This window comes from Nycticebus coucang, chromosome 8 (assembly GCF_027406575.1).
Source record: "Nycticebus coucang isolate mNycCou1 chromosome 8, mNycCou1.pri, whole genome shotgun sequence".
Lineage (NCBI taxonomy): Eukaryota > Metazoa > Chordata > Mammalia > Primates > Lorisidae > Nycticebus > Nycticebus coucang.
In genome coordinates this window covers 99,219,838-99,246,863 of record NC_069787.1, presented here as the reverse complement: position 1 = coordinate 99,246,863, position 27,026 = coordinate 99,219,838, and the positions used below count along the sequence as shown (strand labels likewise).

Below are 27,026 nucleotides of genomic sequence, written 5' to 3'. Positions count from 1 at the left end.
CATGATTTTATGCACTGTGTCTATAGTAATTCTTGACTCCTCACAACTGTCCCATGGAATAGGGCCATGAGCATCCTTACTTTGTGGATGAGGACAGCAGGCACAGAGCAGGTGAGTCATGTAAGCTAGCAAGTGCCCGAGCAGGGATCTGAGTGCAGCCAGCTGCAGAACTGTGTAGTGCTGTCCCTTTAGAACTCCAGCACTGACAATACTGCCCCTTCTACACCACAGCCACTGACTGCAGGGAGCTGGATCCACTCCCTCCCAAAGGAGGCACAGCATGCTGAGTTGCCAGCACTGTTCAACACATTTTGTGTCTTGTTTTATCTTAAAGTCAAGTGAAATTTTTCTAAATTAAGCAAACAAAAGATGGTATGGCTGTGAGAGGTCTGTGGCTGGTTTCTGAGCTTTCCATAAAAGGTAAAAAAGGATGCTATAGACCAGAACAAATAAAACCAAAGTCTTTATGCTAGAAATCTGAAAGTAAAATCAGTGTCAAATTCTTTCAGGTTTATGTTTGAATGTTTTTCCCAATGCTCAAGTAATGAGGCAGGTTTCCCTGAGACAGCATGATCCATACTTATTCTAGGAACAGAAAATCCAGTTTCAGAACAACCTCCAGTCCGTAAGTTCCCAAATCTCTTCTCCTTTCTTCGTTTTCTCAGAATTGTTTTCATGACTTTTGTGTTCCCAGTTTCATTTTTGCATGTGTATATAGATGCTCTAATCAGATTTTAATGTTCTCAGGTGGTAACCCAGTTAGCAGCCAGACAATTTAACACCACTCAGTAACACTAGATTAACAGGAAGCGGGTGCTTCTCTGGAGTGATTCAGCAACAGCCTTCGCAAAGTAGCTTCAGCAACTCACCTTAGGCTTAAACGCAATGACTTTCAAAACCATCTCAACGGTGAACACCCCAGTGAAGACCATGTTCAGAATGTCCATGGCATCATTGAACATCTTAGACTGCTCGTAGTGCTGTGGACGGAGACAGAGGGGCAGCTCTCAGAGACTCAACCATAATTAGACCTACTCACAGGCGGAGGCTCCTGGCCCTGTGTGTCCCCCGTGGGCACCTTCCCAAGCCCAGCACCCTCTCCCAATGACTCCCCCTTGACTGGCACTGCAATGTCACAGGGGTAAACTCCCACAAAGGGGTAAACTCCCACAGGGGTCCGTGACAAGATGAGGATGATTGAATGATGAAAGGAAAAACATATCCATTTCCTCTGCTCAGGAGAAAGAGAATTAACCCTTTCTTCTGGCAGGGTTTATATTCAGGGCCTTCACCAAAGCAGAATGCAGAAACCACCAAAATTTTTATGAGCAAAGGTAGAACTTGGTTGGGGATAAATTGTAAGCCATGTAGATGTATGTTTAATAAAAGGTGGTGTTACCTTGAATTTATATAATCCTTCCCCCTCATCAGCATAAGGTCCTTTTCATTCATAAAGAATTCTTAAATGAAGAAGGCTGCCAGAAAATTTATCCCTCTCTTTAGACTCACTTTCCAGATTGGCTCAAGTTCCTAAAGTCAGTGCAAAAACTGGATCCAGACCCTGGTCTCTGCTTCCTGTCCTAATGCAGTATCTACCAGACAACATAACTTCTGAAAATGTTCACTGTTAATACCACACTGTAATCTGAATTGGCCAATTAAAACAAATTATATTCTTTGCCCCAAATGTAAGCAACGAACAGATACAATTCAGGTCAAACATAATATGTCATGAACTAGAAAATTCCCCACTGCCATACTGAGAGGCTTGTGAGGACAGGAATGTGATTTACATTTTGTTTTCTAACACTGGGTGTTACTGTGTGACTCAGCTCAGACTGCCTGACAAGAATGACCTAGCATAAACCTTATCTCTCAGGTAGGTATGACAAATTTCCACAGCTTACCAATAAAGAAAGGCTTCAGGGAATTTAACTTTCTCAAGGTTATCCAGCTGGCAAGGAGCAAGATCGGGATTAAAATGGCTGTTCACCTCCAGAGCTTTAGTCCTCACCTCCTATGGTGCTCTAATCAGATTTTAATGATCTCAGGTGGTAACCCAGTTAGCAGCCAGACAATACTATGGGCCACAGGAGGCCCATAGTACATGTTTATCAAGTTGAAGGCCACACCCAGGCTCCAAGAAAATGTTCCCTGCCATCATGCTGCGCAGACAGTCTCTTAAACAAAAGAGTGGTCTTGAATTCCTACAGTGATGGACTATTGGCCAGAATGGACTCTGGCTATACTACAGCCCAGATTCGTCAGAAAATGAAACCCATCCTCTTGTGAGGGGGTGCATTCCACCCTCAGGATTCGGGGTACAGGGCTGTGCAGAACGCCCAGACTTGATCCCCACAGCTGTCTCCATTTTTACCTGCATGGCCAAGCAGAGTGTGTTGAGCATGATGAGGACAAACATCATGTATTCGAAAGGCGAAGAGTTCACCACGTACCAGAACTTGTACTGGTAGGGGTTTTTGGGGATGTATCTCCGCAAGGGACGAGCTTTCAAGGCGTATTCAACACACTGACGCTGTAATGGCACAAAAGGGCAAAAAGGGGTTCTGAGCACCCTTTTATACTTATGATTATACTTAGCACCTCCTGGGTGGGGACCAGAACCAGTGGTGGAAGTGACTGCAGGCAAGCCCCCTCCCTGCCACTGGCACCACTTGGAGTCACCAAAGGGCCCTCCCATGCCTTCTCTGCCTCATAGCAACCTTGGGGTTAAGAAGGGAACCTATTTGGTTTCCATTTTGCTTATTTTAAAAGATTTAAGTTCAAAGTGTTTAGTTTTCTTCCCTGGGGTCGTGCAGTGCATAGGTAAGCAGAGAAGTAAGGACTTTCCCCTATCAGCAGATCATGTCCACAGTTCTCCTGCCCGCACTACCTCCGGGAGAGGAAGCCAAGTAACAACAGACACAGAAATCCTTAAGAACCAGGGGCTGGCCTGCTCACGGAGACTGGCAGCCTACTGGCTGTTCCAGCATGGACCCAGACAGTACATTAACAAACTATCTGCGTGTCCATCTGGGAGGTTCAGGGGCTTGGGAGCTCCTCATGTTTGGTGTCAGACCCCCAGGATGTGCTCAGTAATGGCAGCTGGACTGAACTCAGGCTGGAGCCCAGCCAGAGCACTGTCTTCCCCACTCTCCCTGGGACTGAGGTTGGTCTACCCTCTGCAGCAAGCCCTGGGGGAGACTCCAGCCCTGAGCATCTTAACCTCAGTATCATGGCCCACTCTTCTGGTTTAACTCTATATGCAGACTTTAGACAGGGTCCCTCTGTCTGGGACCTGGTGCTGTGCTGACCCCAGGGACCCCTGATTATAGCCTGTTGTAGGCCTCAGGTGCTGAAACACTTAAACAATATTGACTGCCTGGCCAGTCTGGGCCTTGCCCCGACACCTGTCCTCCTTCGGTGAGCAAAGGGCTGGGCCAGGCTGCCCTTGGACTATCACTGGTGGAGTCTGCAGGAACACCCCCACAACTCGAAGGAAAATCTTCCTCCAAATCAAACCAGCATGTCCTCACATGTCCCCCAGTGGGAACAGCCAGCTATGGGACAGACTGCCTCATCATGCCTTGGCCACTTCCCCTCAGGAAGCCCACACCACTAGATCATTCTTGCTTACTACATCATCGTGAAAACAGAGATGATACTGATAGAGGACCTGGGGGAAACTCCCAGACTTTTTTAGGGCTGAAAGGAACCTCAGAAATGCTCTCAGTTTAGAGATAACAAGCCCCAGAGGGAGCAGGAAGCACTAAGGTCTCAGAGAAGATGCGGGAGAGTGCAGGGCTCCCAGCTCCTTCGGTTGACCTTGTAACCACAGCCAAAGGCCCTACCTTTTTCAGATTGGCTAAAACAAGATGGCAGATAAAGGACAGTGATGGTACAATCTTAGCCCCAGATTTAAAGTTACTGACTTCCCTGTGGTGGTATAGGGCACTTCCTCCTACATCAGCCATTCTCAACCAGACATTTGGCAGTGTCTGAAGAGGTTTCAATCATCCTTACTAAGGGCTGGGGGTGCTACTGGCATCTGGTGTGTACAGGTCAAGAGTGCTGCTGAGTATCACATAGGAAACACAACAAAGAATTAGCCAGCCTAAAATGTCAGCAGCAGCAATGTTGTGAAACTGTGTCCTACATGGATATTAAAGACTCTCTTTCAGTAGGGACTATACATGTTTGAGTGTTTTCTAGCTCCTGGCCTCCCCATGAGATTCTGAGCCATCACTGTAGTCACAACCACAGAAGGTGGCCTAAAGCATTCTTTGATTTCACACCAATAGATGTGAGGATGGATTCCTTAATTACAACATCTCTTCTAGTCTGTATCTGGGAACCCGACTCTCAGCAGTGATGATTCAAACTGGCCAAAGCATGCTTTGAATAGGGCCTGGGCCTCAGGGGTAGTCAGCAGGTGGGTGCCCTTCTCTGATCATGGGGGTAAGCAGTCAAAAGAGAAGGCACTCCAAAGAGGGTGTGACTTTAACCTGATTCTTGTCCAGCTCACAGTTCTTATACTCCTTTTCCCCCTGCTCCTGAAACGTAACGATGACAAAGCCCACAAAGATGTTCATCATGAAGAAAGCTACAATGATGATATAGATGATGAAGAAGATGGAGATCTCTACGCGGTAGTTGTAGACTGGGCCGACGTTCTCTCCATTTGAGTCGATAGCTTTATACAGCAACCTGAAGAACAGACAGATCAAGTGAGGACTTGCCAAGCCCCTCGGTACAAGCAGCCTTGCCCACTGTCTTCCCAGGGCTGTCCCTCTGGACTCCTCCCATGAGCACCAGGCACCTCTCCCAAAGCCTCTGGACACAACCCACCGATTCAGGCCCAGACACCCAGTACTTAGAGGAGGGACCATCTGGGATACAGTTACTGACTATTTTGAGGACTGAAAAAAACAAGGTCTTACAAATATTCAGTAACACTCCTTTCTATTCAGAGAGGAAGAACGTCACATGTGAGACAACAGAGGAACTGAAAGCTGTGTACACAGTGGCAAAGAAAGCAATTAACCAGTATTTCCAAGAATCTAAGCTAAGGGTGGTTCCATAAACTGAAATATCCACTAAAATTAAATATATGTCAAGCAGAACTCTTAATAGGAAGAGGGAAATTACTGTAAAACCCCTAAGTTCAACTGAGCCCCATTTTGATGAAGATTTAACACTTCTGGAGCAGACAGCCCATGTGTACACAGAGCTAGACACTCACACCTATCTGGAAAGGCAGACATTACTGCAATACCCACGTTACGGACATTTAGAGAGGTAGAAAAACACTCAAGTCACACTCCCTCAGGGGCAGAGCTGGGAGTTGAGTCCAGTTCTTCCAAGTCCCAGATATGTTCATTTCCAGTCAGTTGCTATGTGATTTGCTAAAGCATAGTATTTAAAACTTGAGACTACACCCAGTGCCTCCACAGAGTGAAGGATCCTGGATCAATTTCCTAATGAGTAAGCCCCACCAGACCATCTCTTTACCCCGCAGGAGCTCCTGAAAATATCTGACTGTCAAGAGTACCCGAGAGCTCTGCTAGCCTTTGAGACCCAGCCTGCCCATCTTCTGCAGCCCCTCTGGGTGTATGAACAGGACAGTCAGGGCTCTATGTATGCACAGATGTTGGTGATGGGACATCAACAGAGAGCAAGACAAAGGTGCAGGAGAGCCACCCTTTTGTATTCTACCATCTCCTTTCCATTCTTCTTCCTTCATCCACCAAAATCCCAGCCATTCTTCAGGACCCCGTTCTGCACATCTAGGACATAGCAGACCTCCCGCCCAGTTTTACTGCCTGACACTCTGACTACATGTGGGCTTTTGAAGGGAGGAATCACGTCTAGACAACTTTGCTTCCTGCATGGTGCTTAGCATGGCATGTTCCATGGAGCTGGGGTCAAGAGTACAGTGTATGAACAAGCACCTCAGTGAGAGAGATGGCAGGAGGGCAGCTGCCTGTGCCTCTCCACATTAGTACTTGCTGAGGTCGAGGAAGGAATGCATGCATGGGTTGGGGCACTCCAAGACCCTGTGAAGGAGCATCAGATAGCAGCTTTCCCACCATGGCTACCAACAGGAGTTCACGTGGCCAACACCTCCGGGCTTCCCTGCTCCCACCCAGAGGCCCTGCCCAGGACCTCTGCCACTCCTGCTTCACAAGTCATTCGCCTAAATGGAGAAAGGCAACCTGTGGGTCAAGAAGTGAGTGATGAACCACCTAAGGTCAAAAGCTGCAGGGTAAGCCTGTGGCAGTGGAAGACAGAAGTGGGACTGACTCCTGGAGACAGGGATGAGCCCCCAGAGCAGGCAGACACCCCTGGGGCAGAGACAGCACACCCTCAGTACTTACGCAGGCCAGCCCTCAAATGTGGACACGGTGAAGAGCGCCATCATGGCAGAGAGGACGTTGTCAAAGTTGAAGTCACTGTTCTGCCAGATGCGCTCACGGACCACAGGGCTGTCAACATCCCCATCCTTGTAGAGAATGAAAAGCCCCCTGGAGAGGAAAAGAAGTGTGGGTCACACATGGCAACTGGAAGCAGTGAGCCAGCTGCGCACCCCCAATCCCACTTCTGGGCACATCACGCTCACCCTGCCAGCCAGGCACATGGCCAAGTACAGCACAGGAAGGGTCTCTCTTCTCCTTGCCCTGCACTTAATCTTCTTTGTAGTTCAAGTAACCACTGAACAACTATTAACACATCTTGTATTCTCCAGAGCAGTCAGGTTGACACCAGTATGTGTCTGTTAACCAGTGGAAATCCCTGAACAGTAAACGCACCTCATATACAACGAGCTTGAAGTGTGTTCTGAAGAATCAAAGCTTTGGCCAAAGTATAAGAGAAGTGTATCTGGAAACAAGCCCAGATACACTCTTATCTGCATTTTAGTTTTTGTTTTTTTTTTTTGAGACACAGTCTCACTATGTCACCCTTGGTGGAGTGCCATGGTGTCACAACTCACAGCAACCTCAAACTCCTGGGCTTAAGCGATTCTCTTGCCTTAGCCTCCCAAGTAGCTGGGACTACAGGTGCCAACCACAATGCCTGGCTATTTTTTTTGTTGTAGTTGTCGTTGTTTGGCAGGCCTGGGCCAGATTTGAACCCGCCAGCCCCAGTGTATGTGGCCAGCACCCTAGCCACTGAGCTATAGGTGCCGAGCCTGCATTTTAGTTTTAATCAAATCTCTTTTTCTTACTAATGATATTCCCAGGTTTTTTTCCCCATAATTTCTGACAGATAGAATTTCTCACAGAACTTTACTTCTGTGAAGGAAGGAACCACAAGATAAAGTCCAACATCTTTATTTTACAGATGAGAAAGCAGAGGCTTCAAGAAGGAAAGGACAGCACCTCCAGCCCACCAGGAAACTACTGCTGTGCTGCCCCCTCCAGGGTGCCATGCACCCCACAGCCACGTGAAGGTGTCTCTGAAGTACACGCCCACAGTACAATTATTGCTCTCTGGCTATACCTTCTGCTTACAAGAAACCCAGGTAAGCCACAGCCTAGGGAGCTAATCTCTAATGGACAGGGAGCACGGACTTCTGCACACTCTCAAACCAGACAGAAGTTCCCATGCCTGCCTGCATATTCACTGGACATCCTGGAATAAGAGGCATGATTATTTCCTACCTTGTCTCTCCTCTGCCAGTTCTCGTAAATAGAAATATATGCCCAAAGTGTGGGTGACAGGCACAAGGAGAGAGTAAGTCTGAAAAATCCGTCAGAAGAGGGTAGTCCGCTCCTGAACATCAGGAAGTTGAGTTTCAACTTCCAGTCTGGGGGAAGCCATCCACATGGTGCAAGGGAAGCTTCTGGGGCATTTCATGATTGTTATTTCAGTTCACAGATTCCACATCTGACATCAAAAGATCCCATACATTCATTCATTTGGGATGATACAAAAGTTTTGGAACTGGATGGAGGTGTTAGTTGCATGATAACGGGACTGCACTAAGTTACAGAGTAATAAGCCAAAGGATACTGAATTGCATCCTTAAAATGATTGGTTTTTAATGTTATGTGAATTTCACCTCAATTTAAAAATAAAACTAAACACTATATCTTTCTAGCCATGAACTGAGCACACAGGCCTCTTTTATTGCAGGACAAGAACTCCTCAAATGCCGGCACGAGTGAATCCTTGATGTTTCCTATACGTTCTCCCAGGGCCCCGCTCTGCTGTCAAGACACTCACTTGCAGTCTTCAGGGTTGCTTTTGGCTTCATCTGTGCAACGATAGAACTTCCCCTGGGTATGAAACAGACAGAAAGTCAAGTGCAGGCTTCTCCTTAAAGAAATCAACCTAGGCTTTATTCTTGAAGGCAGTGCCCTCTACCTTGAACAACTGGACCCCGATACAGGCAAACATGAACTGGAGAAGGGTAGTGACGATCATGATATTGCCGATGGTGCGGATGGCCACAAAGACGCACTGGACCACGTGCTGGGGAGAGGACAGAGGCAGAGGGGCATCATTGTCCTTCCTTATTTTAGCCGTGAGGTGAGCTATTACCACCTAGGAGATTCTATGTTCATGTGCATTTGTGTATCATTTTCCACCATAGTCCTCTTCAGGGAGGTGTCTGTGAAAGGAGCACTATGCAAGTGGGCCTTCTGTGGTTTCCTTCAAAGCAGTGAGCTTAGTGACAAGAAATGCCATGGGTGCAGCACTTCCTGGCACACAGGCCCAAAGGGCTCCCTACCCTAAAAAAGGTTCAGGAAAACATGAACCCTGGCCTTTTGTATAGCCTTCATAAAAATAGATTTAAAGACTAAAATAAACACAAAGAAAAACAAATAAAAAGTAATAAATTAAAATAAAAATAAACAATTTTTAAAATTCTATTAACATTTGGCATAGGTGGCTTAATTGGTTAGAAAGCCTTTTCAAATGTTCATTAGGCCTCAGCTCTGGCCCAGAAGAGTCAGTAATTACAGCCAACCCCAACCTAAGCCGGCCCAGCCCAGAGGACAGGGATCAAAACCTTAAGTCCTTTTGCTCTGTTGATTGCCCTGAGGGGCCTCAGGACCCTTAAGACCCTCAGAATCTTCACAACGGAGATGGCACTGGATCTAAGGAAAGAGCAGACAAAAGGCAAGCAGGATGCGTAACAGACAGGCAGGACTCTGAGATTATCTCACTTGACCTTCACTTTAATACCACCACACAATTTGTGCAGGACCGTGTGGAGCTGCTCTCTCCACGGCTGACACCCAATCTTCCCACCCACACTGCATGGCACCTCCTGGGCGGAGCCCGTGGGTACTCACAGAGGCACATAGCTAACCTTGGCAGAGACATGATGTATGAATTTGCTTTGTTCTTTTCACTCTGTGTAAACACTATGTAGCCCTTGGCTTTCAGGCTTCAGGTCCTGTACTGTTTAACTTTGGAGACTCGCTATAGTGCTTTGGCAGTGGAGCTTTTCTGGCCTTAAAGCAGCTCACGGTCCGGCAGCAGAGCTGGGTGATTGCTAGGCTAGGGGAGCACAACCTGCAGGGGCACTGAGAAAGCCTAAGTGTCGGGGGATAGCCAAGTAAGTCCCAAAGGAGGAGCAGGGGTTAGCTAAACAAAGGGGAGGGAGCCGCAGGCTGAGGGAGCAGCCCGTACAGAGGCCCGACAAGGGGGAGGCAGTCCACTCACAGCAGCCCAGACAGCTAGATGCAGCCAGGGCACCTGCTCAGCAGGAAAGGGGCACAGGCTGCAGCTGGGGAGCAGGGACACAGCCTGGGAGTCTACAGGAGTTGGAACAATACTAGTGCAAATATCTTTCCAACCTGTGACTACAGGACTCCCTCCCAGGGCAGTGGTGGGAGGAGAAAAGGATGACACAGAGGGTTCTGTCAGGCAGAGGTCCTTGGTCTTCCAAGAGGGACAGGTCTTTCCACTTCTCTTTAGCTTAAAGGGGTGTGTGTGTGTGCACAGGGGTTCATGTGGGAGTGCTGAGGTCAGCCCTGGAACGCAGGTGCTCCCAGGGCAGCCAGAAGGCAAAGCCACACTGGATGTTCCACTGCAGCCCTGCCACAGACCCCTGGGCGGGCAGAGGGTAGGCAATGTCCAGTGATGGCGCTCCCCACCTGAAATGCCATGGAAAGGACATAGGGCCCTGGCTTTCTGCCTTGGTTCCTCCTAGCTGAAAAATGTCAGAGGCCAGAAGAAAAGATCCCAGCAGCTGCTGCATCCTAGAAATCAAGAGACATCTTCAACAACCAGGCTGAAAGGGCCTAAGAAGCCCCCAAGTCCTAGCCCCTCCTATAATGAAGGGGAGCCCGGATCAGGAGAGAAGATGCCCTCGAGGCCCTGGGAACAGCCTCTGGGGAAGTGGGAGGAGAACCTCGCTGCTCTCTCCTAGTCGAGATTTCTTTTGCTTCAGTTTAAAGCGATTTCACACAGAGTAATAAACCTAACCTAGTGGAGGGCACTAAAAGAAACAAAAGAAACACAAGAAAATATGAATTGTTTGATGCTCTCTGGTATGGTAGCAAATTAAGCGACCCTAGATAACTAAATATACTTCTAAAAATGCTCGACTTCTATGAATTATGTTGACATTCTTTACATAAGCCATGCTGCCCAACAGTCCTGGGTACACCCTCCCCCTGGAATACTTACTGAATCCCAAATGACACCAGAGACACCCCAACAACCAGCATATCCAGCAAATTGAAGTAGTTCCTGCAGAAAGCCCCTTTGTGGAGGAAAGCGCCAAAAGTCGTCATCTATAAGCAGAATCAGGGGGGATTTACTGTTTTTTCTCTCCAGAGGAAAAGAAACCTGGGCTCTTTATAAAATCTTGAGGTAAATATGCCTTTATTAACAAGAGTACATTAAGAAGCCAGACACATAAACCAACAAGCTGAGCAACCAAATAATTTGTTCAACAAAAAACTGGAAAAGTGGCAGTTTATTTCAGTTACATTTTAAAAGATCAATTTGGGCTTTATTACAGTGGTATTAGATTCCAAATAGGAATATATCATTGTCATGTCCAAAGAGCTTATCTCAGGAGAGATGCCACATGATTTTGTTTGTCAGAACATAGTTGCTGCCCAATTTGGCTCCCCACAAAGTGCTGGCTCTGGTCTCTCTGAGACCCCAGGAGAGCCTACATTGTTCCAAGTAAGGCTTTCCAGTGGAGGCTTGGGTCCAAAGCTCACAGGCTATGGTTGTACAGAAACCTGCATCACTTTTCCACCTAGGCCCCCACTGTTCCTAACAGTCTTTAATGAGAGACATCTGATTTAAACAGGTCCTCAAAGTCTAATTGCTCTAGCACATGCAAGGCATGGCAAAGCAGCCATCAGGCGGCACCTCACCAAGGCCGTCTCACTGCTTTCTCCTCTCGCACCACGTGTACCCAGAGCACATTCTATGGGTGCTCCAGCGATGTTTTACTGGCAATGGGAAAAAAGTTTAGTAAGGAAGTTCCCCAGAGTAAAAAACGGCAAAATGTGCAGAGCTCACTATCTATGTAAGAAAAACAGAAGTGGCTGGGGGAAAGCTCAGATTAATACTAAAGAGAGGGAGAGTTGGGAAACATTGTACTGAACTTCATGAAACTGCCAATATTCAACACTTCTCAAGCTATAAAAATGGCAATTTCATACGGTTTGACCAAATAACTAAACTGCCTTCCAAATCTCCCCAAGGATACCAGGAACCATCACTTCAGTGTTAGATACTTCTTGGTAAATCTCTATTTTCTGAATCCTTCTTGTCTTAGTTTATTTTCCATTCTCTAAAATACTTTCAAAATGAAGAGTGACTTGGAATATTTAAGTCACTGAAACAAATCTACAGAAATGAAAGACCAACATCATTTTTATCCTTTTAAATAACCTATATGTCACTCCCCCAAAGCTAAAGAGTAATTATATTCATTTAGCAACTTGAAAATGTTGACCATAAAATAAAACCTCAATTAACTGGGCTAAAATATTTAGTAGAACATTTCCCCTTTCAGTTTGAAAAGAGAAGGAAAATTCTCACAATAAGAAACTGAGGCAGATGTCGAGTGTGTTGGCAGCCACCCTGTGTATTCCGCATCCACAGCCCTGATCCTGGAGGCCTTACACAAGATCTGGTCACCACGCTGCTGCACTGCTCTGACTTACAAGAGAACTGTTAAGAAAATTCCACGGCCTGAAGGCAGCAAAATGAATTCACTCAAAGTTTTAGAATATTTTTCATTAAGGTTTAAACATATGTTGGTTGGTTCTGTGCTGTTTCATTAACCAAAAACAAAAAATGAAGGAAACTAAATATGCCATTCCCTGACCACATTAATTGAGGTTTCATTTTATTGAAGATTTTGTGAAGAGCCCAAATTGCATAGTATTCTATATAAAATGTATTTTTTTCTTGAGACGCACGCCAAAATGACTTAAAGAAAACTATGGCTAAAAGTCTTCATTTCCCAGCTCGTCTCCCCAGTAGGGGACGGTTGCTCTGATGGTTCTCACAGGCCATGTTCTCCTAGAACCACAATACCTACACCTTGTGGTTCTTAACCAGTCTTGGGAGTTCTCAGCTCTCTGCCTGTGATCTCCAGCTCTTGGAGCACATGGGGAATGAGCTCCCCCATGGAGCAGACTTTACAGTCAGTAAACAAACCACATGCAGCAATGGCAACTGTTAGCTCATGCATGGGCAGTACATTTAGGTCGCCCTGTCCAAAGTGTTCTCCTTTTGTTTGTGTAAATGTAAGCCCATCCATAAAAACAGATAGAAAATACCTTAACACAAATGGACTCAAGTCATCTTGCAAATTCTGTTGCAAGAAAATAGTATGTTACTATTTTAGGCCACTGAAAAGCATAATACAGTCAGAGAAATAAGAAGAAAGACATTCCCTTCACAGGATAGATGCTTTTCCTCTGACTGTGCTGTCAGGAAGGGTGGAAGAAAGTTCACACATAGTGAAGTATCTGTTATCAGTTGATAAATTTCAGAGGCTATTTTTTAAAAGGAGCAAAATATAATTCTCAACAACTATCATGAAGCCAACGGAGCTCCTACATGCAATCAAAGGTTAAAAACAAACAGCAAGAGCAAGTTGGAATGGTCACAGAAAAAAAAAATCCTTTGGTTAAAAAAAAACAAGTTTAGCTTGATCACAGAAAACAAAAAAAATAAATGAAAAGTCAAAAGCACTTCACGCTTCTTTCCTGTGTCTCACACGCAGGACGAGTGCTTGAACACACTGCTGGGTAACCTGTTACCTTCAAAATGATCTCAAATGCAAAAGTACCAGTGAAGACATAGTCTGCATAACCTAGCATCTGGAAGGCAAACAGAAAAGTGCAACTGTTATTGTGACAGCTGCTTTAGAGTACGTGAGGATCAAGGAAAAAGCCATTACCTTCAACAGGATCTCAACAGTAAAGATGGCTGTGAAGGCATAGTCAAAGTAACCCAGAATCTGCAAGGCACAACACGGGGGAGTGAGAAGAGGCACCCAGACACCCTGCCACAGCCACACGTCCCGCAGTCAGAAGCCGCCCTCCCAGGACAACCCTGCCATTCCCCAGGTTAAGTGCAGAGCTGCTTGTGAATGCCCACCTTGGTCCACTGTGGCTCCTCTTTATGACCAAAAATGTGTCTGGGACTCCCTGCCTCTCACTCATGCTGACTTGGTTCCCAGGCTCTTATCTTGGACAGACAAAAGCTTATTTCTAAAAGTGCTTTATTAGCAACCTTTTCTCATCAGAGCACAACATCTATAATAACCTGTGGCACCGGACAAATTAGTCTTATACACGTTTTGGATTTTTAACTGTGTCTTTGGCTGAATGAAGTATGCTGCCACCTGGGTGAACTTCAAATTGGTGGAGAAGCTGAAATATAGACAGCAGTAGCCTCAAACAGAGCCAGAAGTTTCCACATGTCCCCTCACATTCCAGACTATTTAGTTAGGAATTAAACGCCTTTTGCCCCACAGATCTTTGCCAGGGACAGTTTCACTTCCTGTCTTCCTCCTACCTGTTGCTCTGCATCTAACACTGCCCTCTCTACCAACTCTGGTTTTTTATCTTGCTGGGTCCACTCAAAGACAGACTGGCCTTGCGTGTTGAGTCTAGGCTGCTCTACCAGCATTCCTGAAAATGCTATCTATTATCCCACCAACTGAGCCTGGGGAGCCCAGGCCTCTCCTCCGGGCCATGATGGCAGGGCAAGTGCATCAGCAGGAGAAGCCCACCCTTGAATAGGGCGGCTGACAGGGGCTGCCCATCACAGCACCCTCAGCCCAGAGTCACAGCTAACCTCAGCAGATGAGCAGACCATGGCTGCATCTCCTGACAGCAGTGCACTACAGGTTAGAAGGAACCAAAGAGAGCAGTCAGAAGGGTCTGTGGAGACCTCTCATTTAACAGATGTGGCTGTGGAGAGCAGAGAGGCAGCTGCTCAGGCCACAGAGCCACTCACAGGCCTTGCTTAGCAAAGAGCAGGCCTGCCAGATGCCAGTGGAGGGCCACAGGGCCATGCTATTTCAGGGGTGGGAGATGCCTGGGGGTGCTTCACTGCTCTGTCCCAGTAAGGCAAGGACCTCTGCGTCAGGCCTAGTCTCCCAAACGAAGCTCGCTCTTTAGAGGGTATTCAGTTTCCAAAATGTTTCTGTCTTTGGACTTAGCAATGCCACAGAAACACTTATGAATGCTTGTGTTTCTTGGCTGGGCAGTGGAAAACACCTCCTAGAACACTCCCAGCCTCCTGCAACCTTCTCCTTATTCCCTCCCTAGGTCACAGTGGGAAAATTAATGTTGAAAGCACCTACTAGTCCGAAAAGACATTGCAGCCTACAAGTCAAATCAGACTGATGCCCAGGGGTATAGGACTGAGATTTAAGTTGTTCTCACCTCATTCAGCTTGTATTTCCTTTTTCACTGAAAATTCAGCTAAGGTTAAAAAAAAAAAGTTAAAAAAAGAAAGAAAACCTGGCTAGAGTGCAGGGGCATCATCATAGCTTAGTATAAACTCAAATTCCTGGGTTCAGCAACCCTCTTGCCTTGGTCTCCTGAGTAGCTTGGGACTACAGGCACCAATCACTACACTTGGCTAATTATTCTATTTTTAATAGAAACAGGGTCTTGCTTTTGCTCAGGCTAGACTCTAACTCCTGAGTTCAAGTGATCCTCCAGCCTTAGCCTCCCAGAGTGCTAGGATTACAAAAATGAGCCACCATGCCTGGCTGATACTATAGGGTTTTAAAAAGAACAATAACATTTTTGGGTAAAGAAGCAAGGAAATAAACTCACAGAGATGTGATTATAATAAAAAGGACATGAAGCCCCAGTGTAAGTAAATCCCTTGTCAATCTGTATTCTAGACTAGCTCTCAAACTAGTCTGTCATGGAATATTTTCTTCTAAACATCTTTTCCCTCTTGTGTCTTATATCTATGACGAGACTCAGTGACATAGAGATCTTTAATTCCATTTGAACATGACAGAGTTGGCCTTGCAAATCTCTAACTAAAACGGTGTTCTGTGAGGCCAGACTGAGACTGGCTCAGTTTCTATCTTTACGTCATCACCAACACGTACTGGGTGAGCTTTCTCTTTCTAACAAAGTGTATGTTTTAAACATTTTTTTTTTTGGCCGGGGCTGGGTTTGAACCCACCACCTCCGGCATATGGGACCGGCGCCCTACTCCTTGAGCCACAGACGCCACCCACAAAGTGTGTGTTTTATCAATCTGATAGACTGGGTTTGCCAGGCACTGGAAATGGGGAGAAGCAGCATGCAGGCTTGGTTGTCACGACAGAATCGGGTGGCAGGCACTGATCTGCTGATCTATCTTAATCCTAAAATCTGTAACAATCTGACGCACAGCAAGAGGCACCGACCAGGCAAGGCAGCCACACTTGACAGCTGTGCACACTTTAGGGCCTCCCTCTGCCAGAGGGTTCCCTGGTAAGAGCCTGATGCTGTGTTACAACATCCCATCCTGAGAGTCAACGGACTGCTGCGTCTCTGAAGCTGTCTTGCCTTTGGATTGTCCTCAGCCCTGAATCAGCTGAACTGCTAAATCAGGCTGCTAAGGCATGAACTAATTTAGGTACAAGTTTCTTTCCAACTTAGATGCAGTGGGTGGGTACTATCCTTAAGTTACAAAACTGATGAATAATAGAAACTTAACCCTCTACTTGTTTTCTTAGTCCACTCGTTGGACTAATTGATTTCAGGATCTCCCACAGACACCAAAATCCACAGATGCTCACCTCCCTGATATAAAATGGTGTAGTGTTTGCATATAATCTATGCACATCCTCCTGTGTACCGTATGGCATTTCTAGATTATGTATGATACCAAATGCTATATAAATAGCTGTTAGACTGAACTGCTTAGGGAATGACAAGGAAAGAGTCTGTACACATTCAGTACAGATGCATTTTGTCCTGAATATTTTCCATCCATGGATGGCTGCATCCACAGATGCAGAACTGGTGACATGGAGGGCCAACTGGATAACCACCTCTGCAGCACCAAAACCCAGAGTCCTTCCTCTCCACGGAATGCTTTGACTCGACATCCCACCATCTCCCTAACAGGTATTTCTCCCCAGTAATGGACATGGCAGCTTTGTGTACTTAAGTCCATGTAAGATATAAATCTTGCCCCCAACCCTAAGTGAGCAACCCTGGGCATGTAGCACACCTGGTTTCAATTCTACTCTCCCCCTGCTGTGGCTTCCAGGAGGCATATATCACAAAACAGGTGTGCGTGGGGATCTGAGACGGGAGGGGAAAAGATTGGGGTAAATGTCACTGAGGAAGGGGAAGAGGAGGAGGGTCCCTAGATACCCTTGAAGTTAATATGGAGTATTTTAAATGGAGTTCAAAATCAACAACTCCGTCAAGATTTATCCCGCTAATACAGCAGCTCTCTGGCATAAGTCAGAAACATCCAGTATCCCCAGCTGAATGAGAGGCCACCTCGCTGCCTCCCAAGTCCCAGGTCCATGACGGTTCTGCCAAGAGAGGCCAGCACCATCCCAGAGTATACCCTACCCACCTCTCCCAGGGGCTTACAGTGTTCCGGAAGGAGTGGCTGCGGATGGGGTCCTCTGCAGCAAGGGCAGCACTGCTCAGCATGATGAAGATGAGGATGAGGTTGGTGAAGATGTGGTGGTTGATGAGCTTGTGGCAGCCCACGCGGATCCTGCAGGGAGAAGCTGCTGCATGGACGTGGTCTCAGATAGGGCCCAGATGTGAGGGCTCCCTGAGTGTAGGCCACGGCTCTGAGACACCAGGCAGGGCACAGCTGTCTGCTGTGTTGACTGTGCCTCCACCCATATGTACTAGAGTGACCTTGCCATTGCCCAGCCCCCACCCCCAAAGCATCCCCTATGGGCTACAGTATGACCAGCTCTGTGCTGGGGCACCATGGGGACTATCCCCGGATCCTTAGAAGTGGGAATTATTGCCCTCCTAAACTTAGGGAAACCGAGGCTTATTGATGTGAGTGAACACTAAGGTGACACAGCTGGTAAGGCCCTGGAGCAGACTTCCCACCCAGGTCTGTGAACTGAAGTTTCTCCACTGTAGCAGGAAGCTCAAATGCTCACCTTCCCTTCCTTAAAATGGAAGCTGAGGCCAGACCACCTCAGTGGTTCACAAAGAATGAGACAAATACTTTTTCTATACCACAGGAAAGCTATATTAAAATATGACCTGCAGCAACTGAGGCTTGGTGAAATCTCCTGTTGTCTGGAGATTCTATCTTAAATATTATTTTTTAAATTTTGTGGTTGACTCCCAACAAGCAGTCTTTAGAACATGAAGGTCACATCATCATTTGTTAACACACAGGATATTACTGCACCATGTGACAGAGTTCTCATTGAGTCCTGTGGTGCCGTAACGTAAGTGTGGACAGCTCGTGTTCACCCAGCACCCCAGGCCCTGGGCTTTAACTGTGGCTCTCCAGGCCATGAGAACCCCGCTGCTTTCTCTGCTATGCTGTACACTAGTTTGCAGCTAACTAGCCTTGCCCTCAATAAGACCTTGAAATCTAAAGATATTGGGGGGGAGGGTTATATAGAATACAGATAGGTTTTCCTTTAAAAAGATTATTTTTTCACTTTCAAAACTGGAGTCAAGTTTATATGAAGGTGACCCCTCCCTTCAAGTCCTCCTTTTGGGGGGCTGCTAATGCTAGATATGCCCCTGGGGGTTTGCAGGTTGTTAGCAGTTGAGTCTGGGGAAGACCTTCCAAGGCGGGGAAGGTAGGGGTGCTCACAGCTTTGGAGGAAAATAAATCCATTCCCTCATTATATGTTTACACAGTGAGCTACCGAAGTCAATGATACCACATTAATAACCTTTAAAAAATTTTTTTTAAAAGGACATCCAAATAGCGATGAGCCATAAAAACTATTACCAAACCTTCACATCTCCAAGGACTCCAGCATGCCCTGCTTCCCACGTGTGTCCCTAGGGGCTGTGAATTATACAGAGTTCTTCTCTGACAGCTAAAAACTACTTTGCAATTCTAGAAACCTTTCCAGGAGCCATTTATTCCCCCTGGCATTTTATTCAATCCCAGATGATTTAAAACCTAGAAACCAGCTAGTAAATAAACTTCTTCCTCTTATAGTACTTGTGAGTCATTGCCATGTTCCTGGTGAGCACCTTATCATTTTAACATGAGAAATGCTATTTTAAGCAGCATATCATAGAGCTGAAGTGGATATTTACAACCAATAAAATATCACTGCATAATAGGTGTTTTACTTTATCATCATAAAACTCAATAGGGAAAAATGATCAACTGTGATTGCAGGATGAAGGTGCTATGCAGACCTTGGTCACAAAATTCTCATCTGTTAAGATACTGAGTATCTTAACAGATGACCTCCTTACTAAAAGAGAGTCAGATGGCTGGCCAGTGCATGGAACAGTGCAGTAGGCTCTAACTGGAATAGCATGGTGAGGACAAGGCATTTCCACATTGCTGTCCCCACACAAGGGTTAAGGGGGGAGGAGAATCTGGACTGGGTCTCACCCCCAGGACCTGGACACACACCGACAGGAAAGAGAAGGCTAGCAAGTGGTGAAGGAAGGCAAAAGGCAGCAATAGAGAGGAGGGGTAGGCAGGGACCTGGGGGACCCAGAGATATGTGGGTCCTGCAAAACTAAAACTCACTTCCCCTCATGCCCTCAAGCAGCCTACAGAGGCCCTGTTGAGACTTAGAAGGGGTTATTTACGGGTTGGTCTTGCTGAGAATGAAGAAAGCACTCCCTTCAGGGATAGGAGTGATTTTCTCCTTCATGTTCAACTCTGAGATTCTGCGAGGACGGGGACCAGCAGGAACCTCAGGTTCATCTTCTTCCTCTTCCTCTTCCTCTTCACCTACTTTAAATGAAACACTTGTTTTATAGGCATGAAAGACTATGTATGGGTTTGAGTTGTCTCAATTTCACATTAAAATCTGGCTTATGGATGGGGTCAGTGGTTCATGCCTATAATCCCAGCACATTGGGAGGCCAAGGTAGGAGGATTGCTTGAGGTCAGGAGTTCAATCAAGATCAGCCTGGGCAACATAGTGAGGCCCTGTCTCTGCAAAAACTAGAAAACTTATTCAGGAATAGCAGCACACTCCTGTAGTCTCAACTACTTAGGAGGCTGAGGTGGAAGGATCATGTGAGCTAGGGTGAGCTATGCTGAAATCCTTATACACCAGTGTGGGCAACAGGGTGAGACCCTGTCTCAAAACATGCTCCCCCAAATTGGCTAAAACTGTTACATCTACCGGTGTTCGCTACTAAACACTCTTCTGCTCCTTCAGAGTAAGGGCTGAGTACACATAGGGGCTGAGACGCATCCCTGTTTTGTGAGCATGCTCAGCTGTGGGAATGAGGTTCCCACCAGGGTGAGATCTGACCATAGATAAAATGTGGTGGTGGTAGGATTCTCACTGCCATCCTCCCAGATCCTGGCTATTTCCCAAGTAACCTCCCTGCTTGGCTTAGCCTGGACACCTGTGTGTGGGGCTTTAAGTCACTGGCAGCCCAGGCTCCCGGTTCCTGCCTCCCAGTCCCCCCACCTCAGCCAATAAAGGCACCAGTCAGATATAAAAGTGCAGGTGAGGGCTGATGTGGGCACTCCTGGGGAGCTTTCCCAGCACATGTTCCCTCTCCACTACCTGGAATTGGGATAGTACTGCTGTCTGGGACCACAGGAAAGACTGGAGCTAACTGGTCCCTGAGGTTAGGGACTGGATCGGTGGCCTTAGCGGCCTCAGCAGCCCCATGCACACTCCCTGGGCTGGTGGCTGGTCAAGGAGAAGCAGCACAACCACACTACACACAGGCTGCAAGCGTACCTGGCACATCGCAAGGTGGGTAGGGGTCCTTGTCTTCTTCCTCTTCTCGATAGTCATCAATTGTAACCTATGTCAATGACAGAGACATTGGGGAGGAAAGGACACAACACTCTGACTTAAATGCACTTCAGAGAGTCAAAGTGAACAGTCACCCTGGATTTCTCTCCAAAGTGTGCCTATGTGTGAGTGTGTAGGGACAGGCAGATGGCCCCAGATGGTGATTCTGCTTCAGACAGAAGGCCCAAGAACAGACGAGGAGTCCACACCGCAGTCACCCAGCACCGTCCCAGCACAGGCACACACACGGGCTGATGACATTTCAGATTCCTGTCTTCCTGCTCAACTGTGAGCCTCATGAAGGCAGAGGCCTTGTCTGTCTTCTTATTGAATCTGTAGTGTCTGACACGTGGTAGCCACTCAGTAAGTATTTATCAGCTCAGTGAACAGACACATGAGCAAAACATCTACAGCTGTCATGAGGGGGATGAAGTTTGACAGTGTAGTCCTCAGGCCACCCAGTCCCCCTCATCCTGGGATTGCTTCTATTAAAGATTCCCAATTTTAATACCTACTCAGAAGATGCTAATATAATCTTGACCATGGGTCAAGCCTAACCACATAATTCCAATAAATACAAAAAAAGTGGTTAAACCAACCAAATATCTATCATATTGTTTCTCTGGTAAAATACTGATTAACAGCCAGATAACTGCCTAAATTCAGTCAGAACTCTCTATATCCACAGAGGGTGCCAAAAAAAAGTATACACATTTTAAGAGACGTCACCTATGTTATTATTCTTCAAAGTTGAACTGAAGGTACCGTTACTAGTCAGGTGTACCTAGACATGCTATGACCGTTTATTTCACCTGCAATTTGTACAAGATCTCCTTAAATATATATACATTTTTTGTCACCCCCCAGTATACGGTGTGCTTTCACACCAAAATGTTATAGATGAGATACTTTCACAGCATTAAGTGCTCTATTTTTGGAGATACCAACAGAATGACTTTGAAATAAAAAGGGAACAAGTATTTTAGAAGAAATACCTTGTTATCACTGTTGGCTATCTGGTTGACTTCTGGTTTGTTCTTTTTATTTTCTAGGCTCTCTTTTCTAGAAAAGAACATAAGAAACCAAATAACCATATAACTATGTATAAAAATGCTAATCAGGATTCTAAACCGACAGTGCCCCATTGAAGGACAGAATTTAATTGGAAACAACACTACCAGCACGAACATAGCACAACCCAAACTCAGAGCTTCTGTTAATCTCAATGCAATGGATTCATTACACAGATCATCTTATTAAAATTCTCATCCAAGACCTAATCAGCATTGAATGCATCATTTATTTTATGACGCTAAAATTAACTGCAGCAATTCTTTAAGCACAGGGACATGTGACTCCCATTTGCAGCTCTAAGGGACAAGTGCCAAGGGCCTGGCTTCTACCCAAGATCTCATCCTTTTCGGTCTGTACCACATGGTCACCCACAATCTGCAAAGCAGAGACATGGGGTATGCAGCAACCCTGAAGCACAGGTGAACCTTCCAGGTCCTATCTATGGCAGGGCTTCCCAAGCAGCCCTTGAGAAAACACCTCAGGGTAAAATGGGGTTACCTGGCAATCTTTTTCCTTTCCTTTTCTTCAGCTTCTTCTTTCTGAGCAGTGTTCAAACTTTCAGCATCAGCCAAATTGTCTACAGCAATAGCCAAGAAGACATTCAGTAGAATATCTAATTTGAAAAATTTAAGGGTACAACAACACTTGTAATTGCAACATATATGGTCGACAATGGTAACACCACATCCCTCTCTGTTCTGGGAGGCTGGTGGAAAGTGACTGTCCTCAATGCTACAGTCACTTGGTAAAACCAGAGGATCAGAGCCCTGTTTAAAAAAACAAACAAAAGCAAACAAACTAGAAAACTATAAGAAGACAGTCTGGAAAGGAGTAAAATTAAGGTTTGCTAAAGCCCATGAAAACCTACCTGTGTAATTCTATACATCTATGTATCTATACTTACGATATACATTGTATAAAACAATGCATAACATAAATATGGCATAATTCAAAAGTACGTTCGGGGTTTTTGGTTCTTTTACAACATACACCATTGAGTATATGTTCAGGGGCGTGCTTTTCAAAATAGACGCCTCCAAATGTTATTCACATGATGATCCTGTTCCAGAAAATTGTATCAGACTTTCTCCTTTGAAATGACCTTCAGAGTCCATGCATGACTCATTGTTACTTCACTCCACAAATACTGACTGTAACACGCCTGCCCTATTGCCAGATGGTGCTGGACTATTCTAAATAGTTCCATTGGGGCTAGATCTTTGGTTACTGTGTGGTTAGACTTGATTTTTGCAAATAATAGGACTTTTTGTTTTCTTTTTTGCAAATCACCCCAAGACAAACGATAGAACAAATTATCCAAATTATCATGTATTTTTGGCTCCTACTATAATGTTTTATACATGGTTTTTTTTTTTTTCTTTTGCAGTTTTTGGCCGGGGCCAGGTTTGAACCCACCACCTCTGGTATATGGCGCCAGCACCCTACTCCTTGAGCCACAGGTGCTGCCCTGAATGTTTTCATTTTTAAAAAGTATTTTGAAGAACATTCTCAAATCAGAAGATACCTGTTTTTATTCACTAGTGATTCAGGACATTTTTGAGAACCACAGGAATCAGAAGGCAATAAATGAGAAGGCTTTCATTATGTGATGAATGATTCTCTCTGCTGGACACCAAGCCATCTGCAGGCAAAACTTCATGAGCCCAGGGACCCCAAGACGGGACCAACACACCACTGTCCCCCATGCCCTTTGCAATCTGAAATCCTAGATGGGTTGTTGGACACAGAAAAAAATGTAACCTAATGAGGGCCTGATGAGGAGATCCCTGTGAGGGGATGTCACACTTGACTAATCTAATTCAAGGCTTTGTAGAAGATAGGAACGGGAGTGAACTACATGAAGACTGTCAAAATGCCTTTGATAGGCTAGCCTAATTTTACACTGAAGCATCATGAGCTGGTAGAAGCAATTTGTCCTGGGCTGGAGGTAGCTTGGTAACATGAGTACTCTTCCAACGGGGTAATGGTGGCTTAGGCAGGTGTTAATGTCTTGGACTAGCTATACTGAGTATTCCCCTCAATGATCTCAATTAAGAAATAATAACCTCCCAGGACTTGCAATGACACTTAAGTCTTTTAGGTAGTAGAAAGCAAATCCAGAGTAACAAACCATAGGAAGATCTTATAAGCTGTGACAGATGGTTTCCAGGAGCAAAAACCCACCATCTGCACTTAGAGGCATTATCCAGACCTTCCTAAACTATGGTATGCTTCGGAATTCACTCAAAAAGACCTACCAACACATGCTGCTCAATTCACTCAAAAAGACCTACCAACACGTGCTGCTACTGCTCTGGGTGTTGGGGACGTGGGAGGAGACACTCCAGACTACAGTGTCTATTCTAGTTGAGGGAGACAAAACATAAACAATTCTCTAAGCATCTTAGGTAGCTTCATAAAGAAAACTCAACATGTAAACAGAGAAAAGTGGCCAGAGAATAATATTCTGCAGACTTTAGTTAGAATAAAGGTCAATCACGAGGAGAGCGGAGAAAGAAAATCTTAACCATTCATTTCATAGGCATTTACCAAGAGCCAACTATGCACACCGTCCTGAGATGCAAATATGAAGAATATTCCTGACTCACAGAGTTTATCATCTAATTAAAGGGATGAAGGAGTACCCAGGAGACAGCAGAATCTGCACACGTAAAAGACATGGTTAAAATCTGATGGGTGTTCAGGAGAGCTCATCTCCAGATGGGAAACAGGGCAGAGGTGGCTCCCTGGAGGAGGGGCCTTATAGCTGAGTTAGCAGACTAGGAGGACGTGTTGAGATGGGTGTTTTCATAGACTACCTTGGAGCACAAAGCATCCTCCTTTCATAAAATTGGGCAAGTTTGCAGTGAGGTTGCTACACTGAAGAAAACTCATCACTGCACCAGTTAAGATAAAGAAGGAAACATCTAAAAGGATCTGGGCCTTCTAAAAGAAATAACAGAAAATGTTAACAAATAGAAGAACATATGATGCTCCTGGATGGGAAGAATCAACGTTGTTAGAATGTCCATAGTACCCAATGTGATTAATAGATTAAATGTAATCCCCACCAAAGAACCAACATCATACTTTGAAGACCTTGAAAAAATAGTACTTCATTTCATAAACTCCAAATAGCCAATACAATACTAAGAAATAAAAAGAAATCTGGAGGTATCACATTACTTCACTTCAGGTTATACAGCAATCAAAACAGCAAGGTACTAGCACATACCTATAGTGCTATATCTAGAGATACAGAACTATGGAATAGAAGAAACAACCTAGAGATGAACCCAGATGCATATCGCCATGTGATCTTCAATAAACCAAACAAAAGAATGCATTTGGGAAAAGAATCCCTACTTAATAAATGGTACTGGGAGAACTGGTTAACCACATGTAGAAGACTAAAACCGGACCTGCTCTTCTCACCACTTATCAAACTTGATTCTCACTGATAAAAGATTTAAACTTAAGACATGAAACAACAAAAATTCTAGAAGAAAGTCTTAACGATATTGGCCTGGGAAAAGATTTCATGAAGAAGACCACCTTGGCAATTGCAGGAACACCAAAAATAAATGAATGGGACATGATCAAGCTAAAAAGCTGCTGCACAGAAGTGAATGGTACCACAACTAAAGCAAACAGACAACCTTCAGAACGAGAGAAGATATTTGTATACTACATATCTGACAAGGGTTTGGTATCTAGAATCTACAGAGAACTCAAACTAATCAACAAAAAAAGACCCAACAATCCCATCTATCACTGGGCAAGAAACATGAATAGAACCTTCTCTGAATAAGACAGACGAATGGCCAACAAACATATGAAAAAATGCTCATTGTCCCTAATCATCAGAGAAATACAAATCAAAACCACCCTGAGATATCACCTAACCCAGTCAGAATAGCCCACATCACAAAGTCCAAAACACGTTGGTGTGGCTGTGGAGAGAAGGGAACACTTTTACATTCTGCTAGTGGGATTGCAAACTAATATAGTCTCTATGGAAGGAAGTATGGAGAATCCTAAAAGAGCTAAAAGTAGACCTTCCACTTGATCCTGTAATCCCATTATTTGGTATCTACCTAGAATAAAATAGAAGAAAAAAAATCATTTTACTATAAGAACATTTGCACTAGAATGTTTTCACAGCTCAACTCATAATCATCAAGACATGGAATCAACCCAAGTGCACATCACTCATGAATGGATTAATGAACTGTGGTATATGTATACCATGGAATACTATTCAGCCATAAAAGAGGTAATCTTACATCTTTCATATTAACTTGGATGGAGTTGAAGAACATTCTTCTTAGTAAAGAATGGCAATGTACTCAGTACTAATATGAAACCAGCAGATAAACAACTATACCCCCACATAAGAGACAAACACAATTAAATTCAAGGAGTGGGGGTGGGGGAGAGGGGAGAGGAGAGAAGGGAGGGGCATTGGTAAACTCTCACCTAATGGGCACAATATAAGGGTATACAGCACACCCCCTGGGTGAAGGGCTCGACTACAACTTGAACTCTACCTAACAAATACAAACAAATGTAACCTAATCGTTTGTACCCTCATATTCATATGAAATTAAAAAAAATAAAATAAAATGGAAGAGTGACAACCAAGAGGTGCCATCAGAGGTCTTTAATTGCTCATTGACAAACTTTCATTAAGGGTATCTATACACCAGATCTAATGGCAGGCCTGGGGGACCTGGAGATAAAACAGACACACTCCAGGGCTGTAGGGTCATGAAGGGTCTGAACAAGGTAAATATACATCCAAAGACCAATTTCAGAAGACTAGCGGCTACAATTACAGAGTATCTCTTGGCAGAGCAAAAGAGTAGCACAAGTCAGAGAAAAGTTGTGCAGCATAATTTAGCAGCTAGCCAGTGAACCTTTTATCTCTGAAGACAGATCAGCAAAGCAAAATTATGTTGAGGGGAACATTGCTCAATCCACTGAAGATGACTCCATGTTGGAGGGTCTTAACTCCATGAAGGGTCTTAACAAGACATAGTTACACCCCTAATCTCCTAAGGGTGACCACACAGAGAATCACCTGGCTGTGTTCTAAGCCACCCCTTGGGACCTGTGCAGGTGACATGACACCAAGCTGGGTGACCTGGGGTACCGGCACCTGTGCTATCTCATGTACCTATCCCTGGCTTGCATTCCCCAACGTCTCAGTGGAATTCCACTCACACGACCCCATCCCCCAGCAACCCTGAAGGAAAGCAGATGAGCTAAGAAGGTAAAGGCAGCTGCCTCCCTGCCATACTGCTACCACCATCACCACAGGGAAATTCAGAGAAAGAAAATCAACAGCACCAAGTCCCTGGCCAGCTTGAAGGATACAGTTACCACAAATGAAGAGGATGATGAAGTAGATGCAGACGATCATTCCTGAAGAGGACGGCCCCCCGTAGGCCATGATGCCGTCATACATCACAGCATTCCAGTCTTCACCTGTCAGAATCTAAGGGGCCAGAACGGGATCAGCCCGCAGCTGATG

General features: G+C 45.3%; 1 protein-coding gene across 13 annotated transcripts in view; it reads right to left on the bottom strand.

Moving 5' to 3' along the window:
- The window catches only part of CACNA1D (calcium voltage-gated channel subunit alpha1 D), a 376,968-nt gene that overhangs the window by 58,395 nt on the left and 291,547 nt on the right, over positions 1–27,026 (bottom strand). For 12 of the 13 annotated variants that reach the window (XM_053600740.1, XM_053600741.1, XM_053600739.1 and 9 more), the window contains 15 exons: positions 26,870–26,990; positions 21,989–22,103; positions 21,412–21,478; positions 20,360–20,426; positions 19,242–19,389; positions 17,064–17,193; positions 13,394–13,453; positions 10,645–10,751; positions 9,017–9,104; positions 8,368–8,475; positions 8,227–8,279; positions 6,378–6,524; positions 4,506–4,707; positions 2,378–2,536; positions 870–980 (listed from right to left, as the gene is read on the bottom strand). In XM_053600740.1, the coding sequence (XP_053456715.1) occupies positions 870–980; positions 2,378–2,536; positions 4,506–4,707; positions 6,378–6,524; positions 8,227–8,279; positions 8,368–8,475; positions 9,017–9,104; positions 10,645–10,751; positions 13,394–13,453; positions 17,064–17,193; positions 19,242–19,389; positions 20,360–20,426; positions 21,412–21,478; positions 21,989–22,103; positions 26,870–26,990 (1,683 nt within the window). The remainder of the gene's footprint in view (positions 1–869; positions 981–2,377; positions 2,537–4,505; positions 4,708–6,377; positions 6,525–8,226; positions 8,280–8,367; positions 8,476–9,016; positions 9,105–10,644; positions 10,752–13,393; positions 13,454–17,063; positions 17,194–19,241; positions 19,390–20,359; positions 20,427–21,411; positions 21,479–21,988; positions 22,104–26,869; positions 26,991–27,026) is intronic. The other variant, XM_053600729.1, reaches the window with a different exon arrangement.